Here is a 24,376-nt window from a genome sequence, read left to right as displayed (position 1 = left end):
AAACCTAAAAGAACAAATAGATTAAGTTTTGGATCAAACGTGTTAAGTTCCGCAGGCGATCCAAAATTTAATTTAAAAAAACACATGGTAGCAAGGAAAAGGTTCAGACCTTTGTACAAAATTTTTGTACAGTGGAACCTCTAGGCTTTCCGAGTAGCAACCAACACTTCGAGCAAAAACTGATTCGAGAAAAAAAAATAGAATATAGCTATAAAGCTAAATTCTAATTGACTCCGAAAAATATGAAAATACCACGAAAATTTGTTTTAAAAGGTGGTTGCACCGATTCAAAACGACCCCGCTCTGATACCAATTGTTGGATCGAGGAGCGCAAGAGGGGGTTGAATAGCGCTCGTGGCTATTTCAACAATTTAAAACTACGAGTAGAAACGCAGCGGAATAAAGAGAACAATCAAACACAGAGACACGAGGAATTACTTCGTTCGGAGCCTGTGACGACTCCTACTCGAAGGCCCGCGATCCTTGATCGCTTTCCATGGGCAACAACTATAGGCTCGATGAAATGTACATAATATGAATTACAAATGAGTATGATAATTAAAATTATACCGAACGACAGAATCTAGAGTAATGGCGCTCCGGGTCGTCGGGATCTTGAAACCGCATGTTGAGGTCGTTATGTAAGCAGCTTGTAGCAGAAGGATCACTTAGAATTGATTGTCAAGAGCTGCTGGTCGAGACCCTCTTATAAAGGGTGTTCAAGGCGCCTCCATCAAGCTCCAAGGCGCCTTGAATCCCTAAGTTTTATCCCGGAAATGACTCTGCGATGAAGATTTGACCGCTGCCTTTTATCCATCTCAAGGCTCCTTCATCACTATCCAAGGCGCCTTAAACCACCTGTTCAAGGTGCCTTGAGCTTCCTTCAAGGTGCCTCCATCCCTTCTGGACAGTTGGCTTCGGCTCGCACCCAAGGCGCCTCCAACCTCCATGGAGGCGCCTCGGTACTGTTCATCTGAGGCTATTCTTTGCACTTTAGTCCCTGCAAGATACATTAATCCCAAATATACCCTGCAGCACAAAGTTAGCACATAAAACATAATAATATAAGTGAACGACAATCATCGGACTGTCCGAGTCTGACTTCGGGTTTCCGACCAGAAACCCTAGGTCGACTTGACGCCTACTGTTCCCTCTACGGGGAAGGCGTCCTCACCTACTCCACTCAGGAGATTTACCTGATGCCAGTGCGATCCTCCAGATCGACTGGACTTTTGCTCGGTGCTCGATGCTTCCAGACTTTCTGTTGGACGTCCGCTTCCCGGCTTGTCCAGTCTTTCACCTGGTTCGCGACACCAGGACTTTCCACCTAGGGTTACCCCCTAGGACTTTTGCCTGAAGCACTCGACTCACCAAGACTTTCAGCATAGGGTTACCACCCCCTATGACCTAGGGTTACCACCCCCTAGGGTTTTCACCTTGCCTAACCATAGTTAGGGCTTTTGCCTAAGTACACTTAGGACTTTCCTACAATCTCATTCAGACCGTTAGATCACCAACCACCTTAACTTTGAGTCTTTTGCCATTATCAAAACTCAGGTTCGATCGTCGGATGCTTCCCGCACCAGCAATCCGTTGTCTTTTAATGTTTTTGTTGTAGTGAGTTAGGAACTCTAGGTGAAAATCCTGATGGTCACTATTCCAAAGGCTAGTAGTCGCCCGTGATTTACCTCGTCCGTGTTGACCCTGGGACAGGTTGGCGGGGGCGCTGGGGGCAAGCGTATTCGCTTTTTTCCACAATGATTGTGCTGGATAAGTTTTCATTTTTATATATTTTGTCCCCTCAGATGGGTCTAGTGGCTAGCGCATGAGGTGTTGCCACAATGAGGTCTAGGTTCAAACTCGACAAAGTCGAGGTAAATACCTCCCTTATGTGCTAGTCATTATTCCAAAGGCTAGTAGGCGCCCGTGATTTACGTCCTCCGTGTTGTCCCTGGGACGGGTTGGCGGAGGCACTAGGATCGAGCGTATTCACCTTTTACCACAATGATTGTGCTGGATAAGTCTCCTCGGATGGGTCTAGTGGCTAGCGTATGAGGTGTTGCCACCATAGGTTTGGGATTCGAATCTCAGCAAAGCCAAGATAAATGTCTCCCTTATGTGTTAGTCACTATTCCAAAGACTAGTAGCGCCCAAGATTTACCTCCATCGTGTTGGCCCTGAGACGGATTGACGGGGTGCTAGGGGCGAATGTATTCACCTTTTGTCACCATGATTGTACTAGATAAATTTTATATATATATATATATATATATATATATATATATATATATATATATATATATATATATATATATATATATATATATATAACATTTCTTATATAATTCTCTAATACATAAATATATCCTTTAAATACATTACAATACTCCATAAATACTTAAATTTATTTCATTTTTAATTTTTCTTTTTACTAAACACTATAACCCAATTGGTAAGCCTGAACCCTAGAGATAAAATCTTTTAAAAAAAATAACTTAAAAATTATAACCCAATTAGGAAACCTGAACCCTAAAGGTAAAATCTAAAAAAAAAAATACCTTGAAAATTATAACACAATTAGGAAGTATGAACCCTAAAATAAAATCTTAAAAAATATTTTAATTAATTTTTTTAATTCAAAATTTTAAATAATAATAAAAAATAACAGACGATATCTATTATTTTTTTATATTTTGAATTTAAAAAAACAATATTTCCTTATATAAATCCTTAATCTATAAATATATCCCCTAAACACATTACAATACTCTTTAAATACTTAAATTTATTTTATTTTTAATTTATCTTTTTACTAAATATTATAACCCAATTGGGCCTGAACCCTAAGGTAAAATCTTAAAAAAAAAATAGTTTACAAATTATCATCCAATTAGGAAACATGAACCTAGAAATAAAATCTTTAAAAATATATTTTAATTATTTTTTTAATTCAAAATTTTAAAAAATAATACAAAAGAAAAAAAAACAAACCTGATATCCTGCGCGATGGAATATCATTTTCGTGTATATATATATATATAATAAATAAAATCTTTCTAATTTTATTCAGATTTCTTTTCTTAAAGTATTTTGAATTTTTAAATAGATAAATGTGTTATCCATAAAATATTTCAATAGAGTAACGAACAGATTTAACACCTAAGACCCCAATAAGATTTGCTTTGCCGGGTAAAAGAGAATATAAATTATTTGTTCCAATAAACTATTAAATAAGTAAAATTCTGTTAATTAGGATTCTGTTAATTAAAATTATTTTTTATTAACAAGGCAACATACCATAATTATAAATAATACAACCTTTAGCCAACAATCCCCAATTTAGAGTTTTGGCAAAGCAAAAATCGTCGCCTCTTCTCTCTCCAATATGGATGATGATGCTCATGATTGGTCGTTGCTTCCTCTTGATCTTCTCAGACTTCTGGGAGAGAAGTTACAACTCCCACACCGTATTGTTTTTCGTACCGTGTGTAAGTCTTGGTGCTCGGCTCTCCCTTCTGTTAGTGTTCCATACCCTTGGCTTCTTCTTCCCGCAGAACAAATTGATGACGACTCGTGTACCTTTTTACCTTTACCTTCAGATAATGAGCATCATTCCTACTTCAAGTTTTCTCCGGTGCCTCCGCTCCATGGCATGTGTTATGCTGGATCTAATGGTGGTTGGGTTGCCATTGTTGATTTAGCTTTTCACGTTAGCCTTTTGAATCCCCTTACCTGCGCTCAAATCGATCTCCCTTCTTTGCTTCACCTTTTCCCTTGTGAATCTCTACCTAATTGTGGCGGTTACAGATTCTATAAGACAGATGGAAATTCTTACTTTCATGAATTGGAAACTTGTCGTGACTACCGCATAATGAAAGTCGTCTTCTCCTCCAACCCAACTCCCAATAATTATATGGCCATGGTTATTTGTAATGGATTTCCAAGTGCCTACACTAAAGCAGGCGCATCCAAATGGATAAATCTAGACTTTTTTACGCATGACATTATTTATTACGATGGATTATTTTATGCTGTAATGGGTGGTCCTTCATATATTATTGCGATTGACCTAAGTGGAGATGATCCGATCAAAAGAGTTATCATTGATGATGACATTGAATTCTTCGACTCCTTACCAATCTGTGAATATCATTATCATTACTTGGCATTCTCAAGCACTGGCGAACTATTCCTAATTTTGAGACGTGCAGAATATGTTTATCTAGATCCTGATGATGATGATGATGATGATGATGATGATGATGATCCAATAAAGCATGAGACCATAGGATTGATGGTTTTCAAGTATAATTGTGAGAGTAGTTCCTATTGGGATGAAGTTAGATGTTTGGGAAACAAGTCTATTTTTGTAGGCATGAATAATGCTTATTTATTATCGATCGAAGATTTTGCTGGACTCGAAGCAAATTGTATCTACTTCACTGACACTTGGGAGGGATCAAGATGCAATGCAGATAAAGGAAGATCAAATTTAGATATTGGCGTCTTCAATTTGGAACAAAAAAAGTTTCAGCGTTATTGCTTGCCATATGAAATTACGTTACCTCCGCCAATCTGGTTCATTCCATCGATGTAACGTTATGAATGATGATCGAGATAAATGGATTAATTATTCATATTATTTAGTGTAATCTTGCTTTCGTTTTTTTTTATCAAAAAAAAACATCATAATTTAAAGTTTAGTTTATTTTTTTATAAGGACATGTCTTACCTATTACAATTATATGAATACTATTTTTTCTTTAGGTCGAGCCAGGCAGTCAGAGACTGCCGGTAGTAGACGGGCAGTCCTTGCTTGACACCATACAGTCCGTCCACTGTCAGCGGCCTCTAGCCGTCTGACTCGACTCAAAATTATAACCTAGATGAAAAAGTGAACCCAAAAGATATTGTAGTCACTTTTGGCCAAATTCCAATCATAATCTAACATACAAATTACGAAAGGATCATAAAGAGACTAGAGATTATGGACTAGAGGATTTGGACTTCAAATTCCATACCACGAAACGAGTGACTTAACTTTTATAATATTTCAGATTCGTGTACTTGGATGGAATTAGCTTTTATAATTTTAACAAAATCTTTAAATACTAGAACATTTGAATTTCTTCAAAAACCTCACGCAATTCAAATCTTACATAATATTACTATATATACTTTGTTGTATCTCTACAAAATCCATCTGTTTTGCAATTCAATTAATCGCTAATGGGCCACAGGCCCAAAAGGACAAAATCCAAGTTCAATAAATAATTAATCAATTAATAATTATCCGTTAAATTCAAAAGAATGATAATTGTGTTCCTCTCATTTTTATTGTGTGCCGGTCATGAAAGTTGTCCTTCATTCCAAAAGTATTTGAATCACTCTTATAAATACATTCTCGTATTGAAATGATTATACAAATTCAAGAATGAAGACAAAAAATCCTCCACCCCTCTATAATGATTATGGAGGAATTCTATGCCTGCCTTGTTCTCCAACGAAAATATATTTTTCAAAAAAAAATCTCAAATTGCATAATGGAGATCGTCATGAAAGGCAAAACACTTTAAGTGTGGAAAATGCGGCAATGTCTTTGAAACCGAAGCCGAACGAGACATACATCTAGCAGAAGAACACTAAAAGGTACATTCTATATTGGTTTTTCTAAGTTTCAATTAATAGTTATTTATTGATTATTTAATTAATTAATTTTTAAAAATTTTATTATAGGAATGAAATGGAGAACGATCTTCAATTTACTTGAAAGTTTTCATTTAGATGGCCTATGAAGTACCTATCAATATTTTTATTTTGAGTCGTGTGTTAAGTAGATGTTAAAAATTATATATGTTACTTAAGTGCTGATTAAGTGTAAGCGTCCTCTATTTAAGTGAGAGCCATCTGGTGAAAGTGCACAAAGATGTTACTAATTAAGTTTTTTCTTTACCTTGTGACAATGATGATTGTTTCTACTTAAGTTTTCTCTTAAATCTCTACTTCATGGCATGTGTTATGCTAATTTTATTGTCGGTTGATTGAATTTTCTCATTGGTGCTTAAATCTATGCGTATTTGAACACTTGAAGCGATTGTAAGTCAACATTTTATATCACCAGTAACATACAATACAAAGACCAGGGAAAGTATAATTCGCCAAAATTAATCCCAACGCATAAAATGAGAGTTTACATTGACTACAATAAAATGTAAACTAACCAGCACATTTGTTCAGACCATATCCAAGAGATTCATTTTGAGTGAGGCAACATAAGATGGAGCAAAAAGTTAGCTAAATTGCCTAAGAGTAATAATAGACAGATATCAAAAGACAGAGAGTTAAAACATCATACAAAAATCTCATATTTTAACAAATTAGACAATAATCACCAAATATGAGATTCGCAAATGATACAATAAGTCGAAGGGGATAAGGTGAGAGCAAAGCACCAGATTCACAATGAAGTCTAGTCACAACCAGCAGGTAGCATGCACTCATCACCATTGATCTCCAAGCATGCTGTGGAAGGAATAATTGCAAGAGCATACACGGGAGACACTAACAGAACAAAGATGGAAGTGTAAGAAATAATTAACTAGAAGAGAAGTAAATAAGTAGTAAAATGTGTCCTACCTTATGTTTCATTTCCTATCCAATCTCGTGAACATAGCAAGCATTCTATAATCGCTGGATCTGTTGAACTTAAATACTGATTTAGAGTTCTTGCTTCACTATCTAATGGAACGACTGAAATAGTAATGCCCATAATATCACGGGCCATCATAGAAAGCACAGGATATTTAGCAGCATTATATTTCCACCATGCCAGGATATCAAAATTGTCTTCAGAACCTTTTGAGGGATGCACAGCCTCTTCCAAGTACATATCCAGATCTGATCTTGCTGGATGACCGGAGGATGTCTCTTTAAGATACCGATCCAATCCACGCTGTGTATCAGACAATGTGATGCGAGAAGTCTTGCAGTCTCCACCATGTACATATTCACTCCCACTGTAGCCATTAGTATTCCCAGCATAAAAGGCTTGAAGTTTTGAAGAATTAGCAGTGGCCTACATACTCGTTATATAGATTTATAAAGCTGTCACGAACATTGTCAATCCTTGTCTTAGCTTCAAATCCCCAGTGGGACGGGGATTGGGATATCTTCCTTGATGAGGACCAGGAAGCAGCTAACGAGGCCATGGACAAGGAGCTCACAGGCCGTGGCAAATGAGATGAGACGCTCCTTGTGAGGTACATATTTGAAGCTTCAATCCTATGTTTATGGTTCCTAATATGATGATCTTGCTTGTTTCTGAGCACGACTGCTTTACTTTAGCTAAGTGTGAATTGCTGCTTGTTAGAATAAAATAATGCTTGGGAAACTGCTGCTAGGAAGTGAAGAAAAACAGTGTCGAAAAAAATTGTATGGACTTTGGTGTGTCGTGTGTTTTTACAAATTACCAGTTTCTTTTCCTAGAATAATTGTACAAATCTTTATTGGCAGTGAAGCCTTGGATCTTCACCGATGCATGCAATAACGTAGGATTCAAACGCTTGAAATCACTGCATTTGCTTTTCAGAATCTGATTCTGAAATTGACTGCTAGTTCTGTTAGGTGTGTATGACATGGTTAACAAAATCTCTCTTAAGTCTTGTTTTCAGAGTCCAAAACATGGTTATTCACCCCCCTCCCCCCCTTTAGCGCTTTCGATCCAACAAACATTCCCTTAAAGCCCCAAGTTTTCCATTACTTTTTTACTACCCGAAGCAGTCCGAGATGGGTACCTTTTTGTTTCAGTCTTGGATCGGTCTTATTTTCTTTGACAAGATGTCGTCCTTCAATAAGCATTGGAAGAAGTACTTTTTCTTCTTGCATCTCCCCGAGTTGCCCCCCTTCGGGACCAAGTGGCAGACTGTCTTGCAACCTCCGCCCGACCTGAAGAGGTATAGGACCGAGCCCGCTTATCTCCACGCAACCAACCTGCTGGCCGGGTTGAAGCTGGACATCCATAAGCTGCTGCCTGAAGGCATGATGTATATGTTCGGCTTAAGTCCGCTTAGAACACGACTTCCGAACGACCTTGGTAAGAAATGTCTTTCCCCCTTTTTTTTGAGGTCTAACTGATTTCCTTTTTCTCTCTTGTAGCTGCCACCATGATGAAGTCGATGGTGCTCGGCATGATAAGACTCAAGGCTGCCGAGATAGAGGCAGCTGCAGCGAAGGAGGCGGAGAAACTCGGCATCGCTCCGGTCGGCTCCCATGAAGGTGAGAGCGAAGAGGTGAAAACAACCAGTGATGCGTCCACCGCTCGGACCGCCACCCCCGAGGTGGAAGAGGAGACTGCGCCCTCTGGCGTTCAACCGGTTACTGGGGACAAGGAAACTAAGTCCCTTGGAGATGAAGTCCCGCTATCCAGACGCAAACGTCGTCGGACGGGCACGCCGACCCGCTCGGCCACCTCAGCTGTACAAGCGTCCGAGCGGATGGACACCCCTCCTCCAGCCGACCCCGCTACTGTGGAAGCGATTTCCTCCGACCGGACTCCTTCCCTGGGCGACTGACCATCAGAGCCTACCGCCGTCCAGCCCCTCAGCTTGCTCCCTCCTGCTCAGCGAAAAATCAAGCGATCTCTTAATCGCTCCGATCCGACCAGCCAATCCTCCGCCCCTTCAGCGTCTGCTCAGTCTACCCTGGGTGGACGTCGAACCATCAAGGCCATACTCCATCTTCCGACGGAGGAATATCTGCCAGTGGTCGACCGGCCGACGAGCCCCAAACACCAAATAACCATCCAGGGACCCCTGGCGAAGGTCTGGGAGGACGCCCGGGCGCGCGTTGCTCTGATGCCCCATGGGCTGCTCGGCAGTAGTCACATGCAACAGGCCACCGGGGTAACTCTCTCCACCCAACTTTCCCTTCTTTACTTCCGTTCGGTACTGATGTTTTTCCCTCCGATCTATTGCAGTATTGGGTAGAAAGCATTGCGATGAGCAACTGCCTGGCGCTCCTAGAGGAGGAGTTCAAGAGGCTGAAAGTTTCCGACGGGGCTCCCCCCCCAAGGGCCTTCTTACATCGAGCTAAAGGCAGAGCTGGACAAGACCAAGAAACTGCTGGAGGCCGAGCAACACTAATCTTCAGGCTTACAGACTATGGTGGATCGCCTCGAGACTAAAGTCAAGACGTATGACTAGAAGATCAAGCTGGCTAACACTAGAAAGAACAGGGCTATCTCCGATCTGGAGATAAAGAACACTGAGGCCCAGACCCTTGAGCAAAGGGCCAAGGAGTTGGCGGACCTGCTGATCGCTGAACAGATTGGCCGCTTGGCAGATGTGACTGCTCTGCGGGAGGAGTTGAAGACCTTCCAGGATGTGCTGGAGGCCTCTCAAGCTGCGTTCAAAGAATATCAAGCGGTCGAACCGACCCGCGCCACCATTCTGCGGCAAAACTATATCCGCTCGACAGAGTTTATCAACATAGCGAGCGTTCGGCTCATCCGTGCGTTCGAGCTGGCTATCGACGCTACGGTGGTTTATCTGAAGGGTAAAGGTCATCTTGCCGAGGCGACGACCATTCCGGCCGTGGACGTTACCGAGCTCCTCCACACCATCCCAGATGACCTCTTCGAATATCTTGAGTGAGGGGAGCTCTTTTTGAGGGAATTTTTGCAATTTTTGTTTGTAGTCCTACCGTTCGGCAGACAATCTTTTTATGCAAAGCTGTCTGCCCTGAGGCTTTTCTTCCCATGCACTTCTTCATTCGGCGTAAATATTTGACTAGACCGATCGGTCATCCCGTTATTGAACGCTTTGGATAAAAGTGGTTTTGAGGTTGTCGCTCAGACTCTAGGGTTTAACGTCGCCGCTCGACGGTCTTCCGAGCGGGGTCTTTATGGTCGCCGCTTCGACCTTAGGGTTTAACGTCGCCGCTCGACGGTCTTCCGAACGGGGTATTTATGATCACCGCTTCTGTTGGGTCTTTCGGGCCACAAAAACCGCTTTTTGTGTTGCGGAAACCCCAAAATCACATGCCACCGGATCCGTGTGAATATTAAATTTTCATGCACGTGTTTTCTAATCCTAGATCTACTTTAGATCTACATGTTTAGGAGTTTATATCTTTGATGCGAAGCCCTTCGCTTATCCCGCTCGTCTAAGAAGATACCGGATCTCAAGGGTGTCAAGTGAACACCCCTCTATGTGTATCCACACGAACAATTAGGTGGAGAAGAAACCTTAGAGTGTGCTAGCACTCTTTGAGGGTTTCGGCCAAGGAGGAGGAGAGGGAGAGAAGAAGAAGCAAGGAGGAATGATGATGATCGATTATTAAAATAAGAGTAAAAAAAATAGCTTAACTATTTTCATCTAATGAAAATACTTAATGCTCATTAACACCATTAATGAGCCTCATTAATGAGCCTTAATGAATATTCAATTAATATTCATTCTTCATTAAATGGTCATTTTGAAACTCATTCGAAATTTGAATCTAAAATTCAAATTGAATTCCATTTATCATTGAATTCAAAATTCAATGAATATCATCATTAAGCCTCACTTGAGTCTAACTCAAGTCTAGCCTCACTTGAGTCTAACTCAAGTCTAACTCAATCGAGTCTTACTCAATTAATCTAATTTGGATTACTCTTAATCCAATTTAGTTCATCACATGAACCTAATCCTCTTGGTTCATCATATGAACCGAATCTCCATCTAATTACCCTTTGTGTGTGACCCTATAAGTTCTTGTAATGTTGGCAATGCTCCTAAACTCATTTAGAAGCATAAGCAATGAGCGGTATCTAGCAACACATCATTACTACCCAAGTTACAAGAATGTTGAGATCCAACATCACCTTGTGACTACTAATTGTGACTCTTCACAATATATGCCAATGTCCTTCTATCCTTGACATCTAGATTGATTAATGTGAGGCATAGACCGTGTCATCCTTTAATCAATCTAAATCTTGAACTCTAAGTAGACTCACTCTAATCAAATGAGCTCAATATCTCATATTGACTCATTTGGGCATGACCATGCACTTAGTGGTCTCACTCTATCAAGAATAATGATGTCACTCCCGTCATATAGGAGGGATAGATCCCATCTACATCACACACATCCCTCCGAATAATTTGTTACATACCCAGTAATCGCCTTTATAGTCCACCCAGTTACGGGCGACATTTGATGAAGTCAAAGTATGTAACTCCTTATGTAGGGAACCATGGTGACTTCAGATCCAAGGACTAGTAGTCATACTAATAGCCACATGAGAAAGTATATGACACTCATATAACAATCCATGATACTTTCTTATGGCGGGTCATTCAGTATACATTCTCCAATGCATACACATGTGTCAACTTGATATGTCTATATCCATGACTTATGAGATCAAGTCATCGAGTTGACCTACATGTTAGTCTCATCGCATTAACATTGTCCATGAATGTTAATACTTAACTAGGAATGATTAAGAGTAGTGTTCCCTATATCATCTCACTATCGATTCAACCAATCGATTGATATAGATAAGAACCTTTTACTCAAGGACGCTATTATACTTAGTTATTTGGCACCAATATAAGTAAGTATAATAACCAAAACAAATTCCTTTATATACATAGGAATATGATACAATGAGTTCATACAACAATTATCATATGATTGACTCTAGGGCTCTAACTAACAATCTCCCACTAGCACTAGTGTCAATCAGTGTAGGCTCTAAGACCCAATGACCTAGTGTGACCATCATGCTTTCTCTGTGCCAAAGCCTTGGTCAAGGGATCAACGATGTTAGCCTCTATGGGTACTCTGCAAATCTTCATATCTCCTCTATCGATGATCTCTCGAATGAGATGGAAGCGTCGTAGTATGTGTTTGGTCTGCTGGTATGAGCGAGGTTCCTTTGCCTGTACAATTGATCCATTGTTGTCACAATAGAGCTCTATCGGATCGGCTATGCTAGGAACCACCCCAAGCTCAGTAATGAACTTACGGATCCAAACTGTCTCCTTTACTGCTTTTGATGCAGCAATATACTCGACCTCTGTTGTAGAATCAATGACTGTATCCTGCTTCGAACTCTTCCAGCTCACAACACCACCATTTATGCAAAACACGAACCCAGACTGCGATCAATAATCATCCTGGTCAATTTGGAAGCTAGCATCACTGTAACCCTTTACAGCTAGCTCATCATCGCCTCCATATATCAAGAAATATTCTTTAGTCCTTCTCAAGTACTTAAGAATATTCTTGACCGCTATCTAGTGGCTTTCACCTAGATCTGACTGGTATCTGCTCATCATGCTCAAAGCATACGAGACATCAGGACGAGTACATAACATAGCGTACATGATAGATCCTATGGCTGAAGCATAAGGGATCTGATCCATGCGGTCTCTCTCCTCTCTAGAAGAGGGACCTTGAGTCTTCGAAAGACTCACACCATGTGACATCGGCAGAAATCCCTTCTTGGAGTTCTGCATGGAAAACCGTAGTAATACCTTGTCAATATACGTACTCTGACTTAGGCCAAGCAATCTCTTAGATCTATCTCTATAGATCTGTATGCCTAGAATACGGGCTGCTTCACCTAAGTCCTTCATTGAGAAATAATTCCCTAGCCAAGTCTTGACAGACTGCAGCAAAGGAATGTCATTCCCAATGAGTAGTATGTCATCCACATACAATACAAGGAAGACAACTATGCTCCCAACAACCTTCTTGTAGACACAGGGTTCATCTTCATTCTTGATGAAACCAAACTATTTGATTGCATCATCGAATCGAAGATTCCAGCTCCGAGAAGCTTGTTTTAGTCCATAGATGGACTTATGCAACTTGCATACTCTGCTAGTATGCTGTGGATCTACAAAACCCTCAGGTTGTGTCATGTACACATCCTCGAGCAAGTTTCCATTCAGAAATACGGTTTTGACATCCATCTGCCAGATCTCATAATCATGGTATGCTGCAATAGCAAGCATGATCCGAATGGACTTAAACATCGCTACTAGAGAAAAGATTTCATCATAGTCAATACCATGAAATTGTTTGAAACCTTTAGCTACCAGACGACCCTTATATATAAGTCCATCCATGTCAGTCTTTCTTTTAAAGACCCACTTACACCCAATGGGTTTGACTCCTTCAGGTGGATCAACCAAAGTCCATACTTGGTTGGTGTACATGGATTCCATCTCGGATCTCATGGCCTCTAACCATTTCTCAGAATCTGGTCTCATCACAGCTTCCTGATAGGAGGGAGGCTCATTCTCAACGAGCATAACGTCATCATGGTCAGACAAGAGAAATGAGTATCTCTTAGGCTGACGACGTACCCTATCAGACCTGCGAAGAGGTATGTCTACTTGAACTAGTTGTTGTTCCTCAACTCCTTGTGGAACAATCTCATCATCCATAACACTTTGTGGTTCCAGTTCAACTTCCATCAAGGCTTCAGTGCTATGGTCCATATCTTGAAGAAGTTCAAGATTGAACGTACTCCCACTAGTTTTTCTAGAAACAAAGTCCCTTTCTAGAAATACCTCAGTCTTAGCCATAACAACTTTGTGTTGACTGGGAATGTAGAAGTAATATCCCTTCGTTTCCTTGGGATATCCTATAAAATAGCGCTTATCGGATTTAGGTCCTAGTTTGTCTGAGACTTGACGTCGAACGTAAGCCTCACAACCCCAAATCCTCATAAAAGACACCTAAGCATCTCTCCCAGTCCATATCCTATATGGTGTCTTTATCACAACCTTGGATGGAACACGGTTGAGTATGAAGGCTGATGTGTCTAGAGCATAGCCCCAAAGAGATATAGGAAGATCTGTGTGACTCATCATAGATCGCACCATATCTAATAGAGTATGATTCCTCCTTTCAGATACATCATTCCACTGTGGTGTTCCAGGAGAAGTGAGTTGAGATAGAATCCCACACTCAGCTAGATAGTCACGAAACTCATGGCTAAGGTATTCTCCACCTTGATCTGATCGAAGTATCTTAATACTCTTACCAAGCTGATTTTGTACTTCATTCTTAAATGTTTTGAACTTTTCAAAGGATTCTGATTTATGTGTCATCAAATACACATAACCATATCTACTGAAGTCATCAGTAAAGGTAATGAAGTACCTATAACCACCTCTAGCAGGGACATTGAAAGGGCCACATACATCACTATGTATAAGTCATAACAAGTCAGTCGCTCTTTCGCTATGTCCACTAAAAGGAATCTTGATCATCTTGCCCAGTAGGCATGACTCGCATGTCTCATATGATTCGAAGTCAAATGAGTCCAGCAAACCATCTTTATAGAGCTGGGATAAGCGTTTGTCATTTATATGACCTAAGCGACAGTGCTAGAGATAGGTTTGGTTCATTTCATTTGATTTGAACCTTTTAATATTTATGTTATAGATGGGGTTCTCTAAGTCTAGAATATAGAGTCCGTTAATCAGAGGTGCACTACAATAGAACATATCATTTAAATAAACTGAACAACATTTGTTCTTTATTATAAATGAAAAGCCTCTCTTGTCCAAACAAGAAATTGATATAATGTTCTTAGTAAGAGCAGACATATAACAATAATCATCTAATTCTAGTACAAGCCCAGAGGGCAAAGATAGAGAATAAGTCCCTATAGCAACAACAGCAACTCATGCTCCATTGCCTACGCGTAGGTCCACCTCGCCCTTCGTCAATGCTCTGCTATTTCTCAGCGCCTGCACATTAGTATAAATGTGAGAAGCACATCCGGTATCTAATACACATGATAAAGAAATAGATAGATTGACTTCTATAACATATATACCTGAAGTGGAAGTCTCACTTCTCTTCTTCTTAAGATCTTCCAGGTACACTTTGCAGTTCCTCTTCTAGTGCCCGGTCTGACCGCAGTGGAAGCAGGTAGCATCCATGGCAACCCCTCCTTTTGGTTTCAATGCCTTGCCTTTTCCCTTGGCTTAGGACTTTCCCTTACCTTTAGGCTTGCCCTTGCCTTTGTGCCTTTGCACCATCAAAATGGAGTTGGGCTTAACCTTCTTAAGGTTGAGCTCAGCAGTTCTTAACATACTCAGAAGCTCAGGCACTAGCTTGTCAATTTCGTTCATGTTGTAATTCATGACAAATTGACTGTAGCTCTCTGGCAAGGATTGCAAGATCAAGTCAGTGGCCAGCTCTTGACCAAGTGAGAATCCCAACCTCTGTAGGTTTTCTATGTACTCAATCATCTTGAGTACATATGGGCCTACGGGAGTCTCATCTTGCATCTTGCACTGAAACAGTGCCTTAGAGATCTTGAAACTCTCATGCCTTGCTTGTCCTTGATATAGTTGACGAAAATGTTCAACCATATCATAAGCGCCCATCAACTCATGTTGCTTCTGAAGCTTAGAGTTCATGGTTGCGAGCATAAGACATGACACATCTAATGTGTCATCTTGATGCTTCTTATAAGCATCTTGGTCAGCTCGCGTGGCAGTGGCAGGAGGTGCCTCGTGAATGGGCTGCTCCAGGACGTACAGTTTTCGTTCCTGTGTAAGAACTATTCTCAGATTCCTGTACCAGTCCAAGAAGTTAGCTCCATTGAGCTTGTCCTTATCGAGGACAAAACGCAGGGAGAAGGAGTTCGTGTTTGACGATATGGCAATCTACAATAGAAAAATACAGAAAATAAATATCATATTCTAATTATCATTTAATTAGGCTTTTAATTAAACAATGCTCCCACTGAATTATAGAACTTTTGTAGAATCAAGTCAGGGATGTAGTTAAACCACACTTACTAGATTCTAACCAACTAGCTATAATTTTTGTGGGACAAGATCCACATCATACTACGCCTTGAGTTAGCTTTGGCTAAATCACCCAAGACTTAGTATGATCGGTAGGTAACTAATTAACAATTACATCTCTATGTAACTTTTGTTTATAGGATCAAGATCCACATATATATTAAAACTTGAGTTAGCTTTGGCTAAATCGCCCAAGATTTAATATTAATGTGATTTTGTCCTATCTTCCAACTATTGGATAATGCCTTCAGTTAAATCCAATTTAACTAGTTATACTCAATCTAATTGGGTTTGTCGTCACCCATGCGTTGATAGGCGAGACCAAGATTGTCCCTCCGCACCCTACCAAGATAATATGCGTTGCTCTGCTTTGGCAGATTCAACAACAACATGTGATCGAGGTAGTGATGGGTATCACGGCATGGTAGACATTTTGAGTTGACATGATTTAGATCTTATCTAATCGTTAATGTGTATCATATACGCGATTTAGATATAATCTAATCGTGGTGCATCATATACGCGATTTAGATCTAATCTAATCGTTAAGGCACTAATTAATTACTCTACTCTAGCATGCATCACACACACACACACACACAAGCAATTAATTAAATTGTGATTATTCATGGCCCTACTATGATCTTCTCAAGCCAATGAGAAGATCGGATGGTCAACCTAGGGTCAACAACTTCTCCAAGCTCCTCCCTTTGACTACTATGTGTTGCTCGCACCCTCCTCGTAACTCCTCCTCGAGTGAACCTTCCACCGCTTCAATTTTTGTACATTAAAAATATGAAACTCGAGTTACATTCGAGTCTAAACTATTTACAACAGGAATATAAAATAAAGGAAGGCACGACGCGCAGGTCGTGATCATATACAACACACACAAACACACAAAATGGCATGCAGGTCATATTATAAATTACAACACATTTTGTCCAATATTATTGGGTATTTGGGCCATGGCCATCACAAAAATTATACATAATTCTAAATTATGTAATTTCCATAATTTCTGTAATTTTACTACTGATTTTTACGATTTTACGAGTCGCAACTTCCCGGCGGTTCAGTATAGCGATTTTCGGGCGTGATCGCTGGACAATGCCCCTTGTGGGGTTCGGGGCAGCGCTCCTTCTCACGATATGAGTCTCATGAGTGTCCTACGATGATCTTACAGTGCCTTGACCCGCTGTCCCAAAACATTTTGGGTGAGACCTTGCCATTTCGGAAGGTGTTTCTTGGTAATCGAAGCCTACAAGTGTTGAAACACTTGTTGCTTCGCTTCTACGAGAAAAATACCCATAAAATACATAAAAATCATAAATTTATAGAAACTTACAGATCTGTAATTTTTCATAAAAATTAAAATAAAAACAAGTACATGTTCGCACGTGGCTTTGATACCACTGTTGGGTTTTTCGGGTCGCAAAAATCACTTTTTGCATTGCGGAAACTCCGAAATCCCATGCCACCAGATCCGTGCGAATATTAAATTTTCATATACGTGTTTTCTAATCCTAGATCTACTTTAGATCTACATGTTTAGGAGTTTATACCTTTGATGCAAAGCTCTTCGCTTATCCCGCTCGTCCAAGAAGATGCCGGATCTCAAGGGTGTCAAGTGAACACCCCTCTATGTGTATCCACACGAACAATTAGGTGGAGAAGAAACCTTAGAGTGTGTTAGCACTCTTTGAGGGTTTCAGCTAAGGAGGAGGAGAGGGAGAGAAGAAGAAGCAAGGAGGAATGATGATGATCGATTATTAAAATAAGAGTAAAAAAAATGGCTTAAGTATTTTCATCTAATGAAAATACTTAATGCTCATTAACATCATTAATGAGCCTTAATGAATATTCAATTAATATTCATTCTTCATTAAATGGCCATTTTGAAACTCATTCGAAATTTGAATCTAAAATTCAAATTGAATTTCATTTATCATTGAATTCAAAATTCAATGAATATCATCATTAAGCCTCAATTGAGTCTAACTCAAGTCTAACTCAATCGAGTCTTACTCAATTAATCTAATTTGGATTACTCTTAATCCAATTTGGTTCATCACATGAACCTAATCCTCTTGGTTCATCATATGAACCGAATCTCCATCTAATTATCCTTTGTGTGTGACCCTATAGTTCTTGTAACGTTGGTAATGCTCCTAAACTCATTTAGAAGCATAAGCAATGAGCGGTATCTAGCAACACATCATTACTACCCAAGTTACAAGAATGTTGAGATCCAACATCACCTTGTGACTACTAATTGTGACTCTTCACAATATATGGCAATGTCCCTCTATCCTTGACATCTAGATTGATCAATGTGAGGCATAGACCGTGTCATCCTCTAATCAATCTAAATCTTGAACTCAAAGTAGACTCACTCTAATCAAATGAGCTCAATATTTCATATTGACTCATTTGGGCATGGTCATGCACTTAGTGGTCTCACTCTATCAAGAATAATGATGTCACTCCCGTCATATAGGAGGGATAGATCTCATCTACATCACTCACATCCCTCCGCATAATTTTTTACATACCTAGTAATCGCCTTTATAGTCCACCCAGTTACGGGTGACGTTTGACAAAGCCAAAGTATGCAACTCCTTATGTAGGGAACTATGGTGACTTCAGGTCCAAGGACTAGTAGTCATACTAATAGCCACATGAGAAAGTATATGACACTCATATAATGATCCATGATACTTTCTCATGGCGGGTCATTCAGTATACATTCTTCAATGCATACTCATGTGTCAACTTGATATCTCTATATCCATGACTTGTGAGATCAAGTCATCGAGTTGACCTACATGCTAGTCTCATCACATTAACATTGTCCCTGAATGTTAATATTTGACTATGAATGATTAAGAGTAGTGTTCCCTATATCATCTCACTATCGATTCAACCAATCGATTGATATAGATAAGAATCTTCTACTCAAGGACGCTATTATACTTAGTTATTTGACACCAATACAAGTAAGTATAATAACTAAAACAAATACCTTTATATACATAGGAATATGATACAATGAGTCCATACAACAATCTGTTGGAACCCCAAGGTGTTTTGATGTGATCAACCAAGTTAAGTTAGGTCCTGCGTTTGTTTAATCCTTGTGTCTAAGTGTGCAGGAGCTTAGGAACACAAGAAGTCGAGCGGAAGACGCGGCTAGCGAGAAGGACGACACGAGGAGAGAACTGACGGGCTCGGTGCGTCCGAGGGATGAGGTGACCGCGGAAGAGTACACCGGTGGACGAGAAGAACGTGCGCGGTGTTCGAGGGACGAGAAACCGGGAAGGAAGGCTGCTCGAGGAGAAGGCTGGAACTTGGGTTCGGGTGAGCCCTATTCCGGATGGCCGAGATCACCCAAGCTAGCGGAGCCGGAGTGAACAAGACCCGGACCGAGACGAGCTGAACCGGAGGTGAAAAAGTCAACGTTGTTGACTTTGGGCTCCGGGGCGCCCGGAGCCCTCCAGGGCGCCCGGAGCAGTAAAATTGACCAGATCGAGTTTTAACTCGATCTGAACGTTGGGGGATAAGTTTTATCCCCCCTAGGGCGCCCGGAACCCTTCCAGGCGCCCCGACCAAGGCTATAAATATAGCCTTGGTCCAGAAGCTTTGGAATGAACTCACTGATTGTAAATCCAGTGCTTGCACGCTCTCTTTTAGTCTAAGCTTCTGTTTTCTGCGCTACATTGCTGTACGAGGCTTCTCCGCCTGAAGGAGATTTTTATTGAGCTTAATCTTCCTTGGATTAACAACCACATCGGTTGTAACCAAGTAAATACTTTTGCCTCGCTTTTTCTTTATGCTTTTAATTTACCGCTTAGTTTATTTATGCAAGTGTTAGCTTAAAGAGTTCGAGGAGGGTTTGTTTTTCTTTTTTTGTTAGCAGGATATCCAACAACCCCCTCCTAGCCAGCCCAACGGTCCTACAAGTGGTATCAGAGCCGAGCACGCCTCAGAAGGACTAACCGCCGTCTGAAGCAACAAAACAATGGCCGGAGCTAGCGACTACCCACCAGCATTCGAGGGGGAGCTTGCTTCTTGGAAGCAACAAATGACGGTATTTCTTAACTCTGATATTGATATTTCTCTAATAATGAAAACAGGTTATGAAGCACCAAAGACAACGAATGGAGAAGAACTCAATCTACGCCTATGGAACAAGAAGCAACGTGACGAGTCAATGGCAAACGGTCGGGCAGAGTTTCACATTTTAACAGCAATACCAAACGAAGACTTTGATAGAGTTGGCAAATACAACAACGCAAAAGAACTTTGGGAAAAGTTCTTAAAACTCTACGAAGAACCGATTGAAGTCGTCCCCTCAATAGACATCGAGCCGTCATCAGAAGAATCCGAGACGGAAGAAATTACCGAGACAGTCCCAACAGCCGAAGTACATCCCGAGATCAATGAAGGGGGAGAATCTTCGGAAGAAGTTAATTCAACAAGGGGAGAACCAACGACCAACGAGGTAAGTAAGGTATGGTCTCTACCTTCTTAACAACCGGTTAATTCAATAGAAAAATTGCCTGAAGATTTTTACGATTTAAAAATTGAATTACCGAAAAAGTTTTTTGAATTAGAAAATAAATTGTCAAATGTGTCTTGCAAATTAGAAATATTATCAAAAGAAATTTGCAAATTTAAAAATATTTTGACAAAAGAATTATGCAAATTAGAAGAATTTTTCGAATTACAAATTACTCTCTCGAAAGAATTTTGCGATTTAGAAATTGAGTCACCAAAAAGGTGTTTCGGATTAAGAAATCTATTGTTAATAGATTCCTGTAAATTAGAGTTTTTGTTGTTAAAAAATTCTTGCAAATTACAAAATATTCTTGCGAACGAATTTTGCACATTCCCGAAAGAATGTTTTATATTATCAAAAAATTTTATCAAGTTAGAATCTATGCTATTTGAATATTTTTGTGAAGTTGCAATTCAAAAAATAATAGAAATTAACATGATACAAATTATTGCATGTTTAATATCTGTGGCTTTAAATTTGAAAAAGTGTAATTTGAGAAGTTATGAAAAATTGAAATGGAAATTTAAAACTTGCTGATATAAGTATCAGTATAAAATAAATAAATAAATGCATAAAAAAAAAATTTTAATGCTATCAATTTTGTTAAATTTTCTTGCATAAATTTTTGGGCTTAGAAAGATTTCTTTCTGATGAAAACTTAGAAATTTTTCAAGAGTTATTCTTTGACTTAGAAATTTTGTTTAACTTGGAAATATTTTTTTTCTCCGAAAAACATTGAAATAGATTTCTATAATTTTTCTAAGTGTCAAACCCTTAGATTTTTTTTAAACCCCATTTTTATTGTGATCAAAGGGGGAGAAGTATGTTAAGTCTAGGGGGAGGTAATATAATTTTTCATTTGAAAAATATTTGGACTTATTTGAATATAAATTGTTTTTATTACATATGGTTACCCTAACTTAACTTGGGTTGCTCATATCAAAAAGGGGGAGATTGTTGGAACCCCAAGGTGTTTTGATGTGATCAACTAAGTTAAGTTAGGTCCTGCGTTTGTTTAACCCTTGTGTCTAAGTGTGCAGGAGCTTAGGAACACAATAAGTCGAGCGGAAGACGCGGCTAGCGAGAAGGACGGCACGGGGAGAGAGCCGACGGGCTCGGTGTGTCTAAGGGACGAGGTGACCGCGGAAGAGTACACCGGTGGACGAGAAGAACGTGCGCGGCGTTTGAGGGACGAGAACCCGGGAAGGAAGGCTGCTCGAGGAGAAGGCTGGAACTTGGGTTCGGGTGAGCCCTATTCCGGATGGCCGAGATCACCCAAGCTAGCGGAGCCGGAGCGAACAAGACCCGGACCGAGATGAGTTGAACCGGAGGCGAAAAAGTCAACGTTGTTGACTTTGGGCTCCGGGGCGCCCGGAGCAGTCCGGGGCGCCCGGAGCAGTCCGGGGCGCCCGGAACCCTCCGGGGCCCCCTGAGCAGTGAAATTGACCAGATCGAGTTTTGCCTCGATCTGAACGTTGGGGGATAAGTTTTATCCCCCCTAGGGCGCCCGGAACCCTTCCAGACTCCCCGACCAAGGCTATAAATATAGCCTTGGTCCAGAAGCTTTGGAATGAACTCATTGATTGTAAATCCAGTGCTTGCACGCTCTCTTTTAGTCTAAGCTTCTATTTTCTGCGCTACATTGCTGTACGAGGCTTCTCCGCCTGAAGGAGATTTTTATTGAGCTTAATCTTCCTTGGATTAACAACCACATCGGTTGTAACCAAGTAAATACTTTTGCCTCGCTTTTTTCTTTATGCTTTTAATTTACCGCTTAGTTTATTTATGCAAGTGTTAGCTTAAAGAGTTCAAGGAGGGTTTGTTTTTCTTTTTGTGTTAGCAGGATATCCAACAACCCCCTCCTAGCCGGCCCAACAGTCCTACACAATCATCATATGATTAGCTCTAGGGCTCTAACTAACAGCTTCGACTTTAGGTTTTAACGTCGCCGCTCGACGGTCTTCTGGCTGGAGGATTTATAGTCGCCGGTTCGACTCTAGAGTTTAACGTCGCCGCTCGACGGTCTTCCGAGGTCTTCAGGCAGGGAGGTTTATAGTCGTCAGTTCGTCTCTAGTGTTTAACATCGCCGCTCGACGGTCTTCACTATTGACTCGCCATTCGGCGATGATTTTGCAATCCTTGCTTTCTGATTTAGTTCCTGCAGTAGAAGAGTGCAAGAAAAAAGGGGAGATATACATGACACTAAATACATCAGCGCACCTTTCATCCAACTCGGTACGGCTGAAGATGGTTCGCGCTCCATGGATGCTCCAGCTGCCGTCCGTCCTCGTCTTCTAGGTAGTAAGCGCCTGAGAGGAGCTTTTCCACGACTTTGAACGGTCCAGCCCAAGGAGCCTCCAGCTTGCTGACGTTTCCGACCGGCTTCACCTTCTTCCATACTAGATCGCCGACCTGAAAGGATCGGGGAATCACCCGTCGGTTGTAGTTCTGCCGCATCCTCTGTCGGTAGGTCGTCAGCCGCACGACCGCCTTAGCGCATGCCTAGTCCACCAAATCCAGCTCCAGCTTCCTCCGCTCAACGTTGTCCGCGTTGTACTACTGCACCCGGTCCGATTCTATTCCGACCTCGATGGGGATGACGACATCACCCTAATACACTAAGTGGAAAGGCGTAACTCCCGTTCCCTCCCTAGGGGTCGTGCGGATCACCCATAGTATGCCCGGGAGCTCATCCACCCAGCTACCTCCAACATGGTCGAGCCGAACCTGAAGAATCCGCAGGATCTCCCAATTGGTGACTTCATCTTGTCCATTGCTTTGTGGGTACGCCACGGAGGTGAAGTACTGTTGGATGTCGTACCCCTCGCACCATTCTCTGAGCTGCTGGCCGACGAATTGCCTCCCGTTGTCCGAGACGAGCTACCACGGGATGCCGAACCGACAAATAATGTGCTGCCAGATGAACTTTTTGACTATCTGTTCAGTTATCTTCGCCAACAGCTCGGCTTCGACCCACTTGGAGAAGTAATCAACAGCAATGAATAAAAAATTTCGTTGCCCGATCGCCATAGGGAATGGTCCCACAATATCCATGCCCCATTGGTTGAACGGGCAGGATATTGTGGACACTTTCATTTCTTCCGTCGGCCGATGCGAGGAGCTGTGGTACTTCTGGCAGGACAAACATGTGGACACTGTCCGAATGGCGTCTTCATATAGAGTCAGCCAAAAGTATCAGGCGAGCAGAATCTTTCTTGCTAAAGAGCGGCCGCCCGGATGTCCTCCATGTTGGGACCGATTTGCCCGCTAGAGGGGGGGTGAATAACGTCTCGTCGCGTGTTCGTCGATTGCGTGTTGATGATGGTATGCAGCGGAAATAAAATACAAGACTCACACAACGATAACAAGTAGATTTACTTGGTATCCACCTCAAGAAGAGGTGACTAATCTAAGAATCCACACACGACATGATCCTCCACTATGAAAACACTCCTTCTCGATCACAGCCGAAGGCGGAGAAGCCTTGTACAACACTCACACAACAACACTACACAAATACAACAAGAAGAAACAAAAATACAAAGCAACACATCCTTCTTCTTGCTTACTTGTTGCTTGTTGTCGTCTCTTGAACTTGGGAATGTTGGGAGATGATCGGTGGCCGACTTGAAGGGGGGTTGGATAGACAGCACCCCCAAATCGATTGCTCTTCCTACAATGTTAGCTTGCGCAGCGGAATAATACAAAAACAAACAAGCTAAACAATAAAGGAAAGAAAAATAAGTAAACCGCTAACACGTTCGTTTAACGTGGTTCGGAGATTAGGGCTCCTACTCCACGGCGTGTCCTTGAGGTGGACGATCCTGATTCGTCGGTGGATTAGCCCCCGACAAACTCCGGCTATCTCAAGTAGCTCCTTGTGGGTGGAGAAACCTCACCACAACACTCACAAACACTTGAGAACAAGCAGACTACTAATTAGGATTTTCCACCACTAATTTCGTCAACTATAACCAAACTCCCA

At 41.1% G+C, this 24,376-nt stretch overlaps 1 protein-coding gene across 1 annotated transcript; it reads left to right on the top strand.

Annotated features, from left to right (window-relative positions):
* Positions 1 to 4,036: 4,036 nt before the first annotated feature.
* LOC121999649 lies at positions 4,037 to 4,597 on the top strand. Its single transcript, XM_042554300.1, has one exon. The coding sequence runs from the start codon at positions 4,037 to 4,039 to the stop codon at positions 4,595 to 4,597; it is 561 nt and encodes a 186-aa protein (XP_042410234.1).
* Positions 4,598 to 24,376: the final 19,779 nt, after the last annotated feature.

The sequence above is a fragment of the Zingiber officinale genome, chromosome 7A (genome assembly GCF_018446385.1).
Source record: "Zingiber officinale cultivar Zhangliang chromosome 7A, Zo_v1.1, whole genome shotgun sequence".
Lineage (NCBI taxonomy): Eukaryota > Viridiplantae > Streptophyta > Magnoliopsida > Zingiberales > Zingiberaceae > Zingiber > Zingiber officinale.
This window is presented reverse-complemented; position numbering and strand designations above follow the sequence as displayed.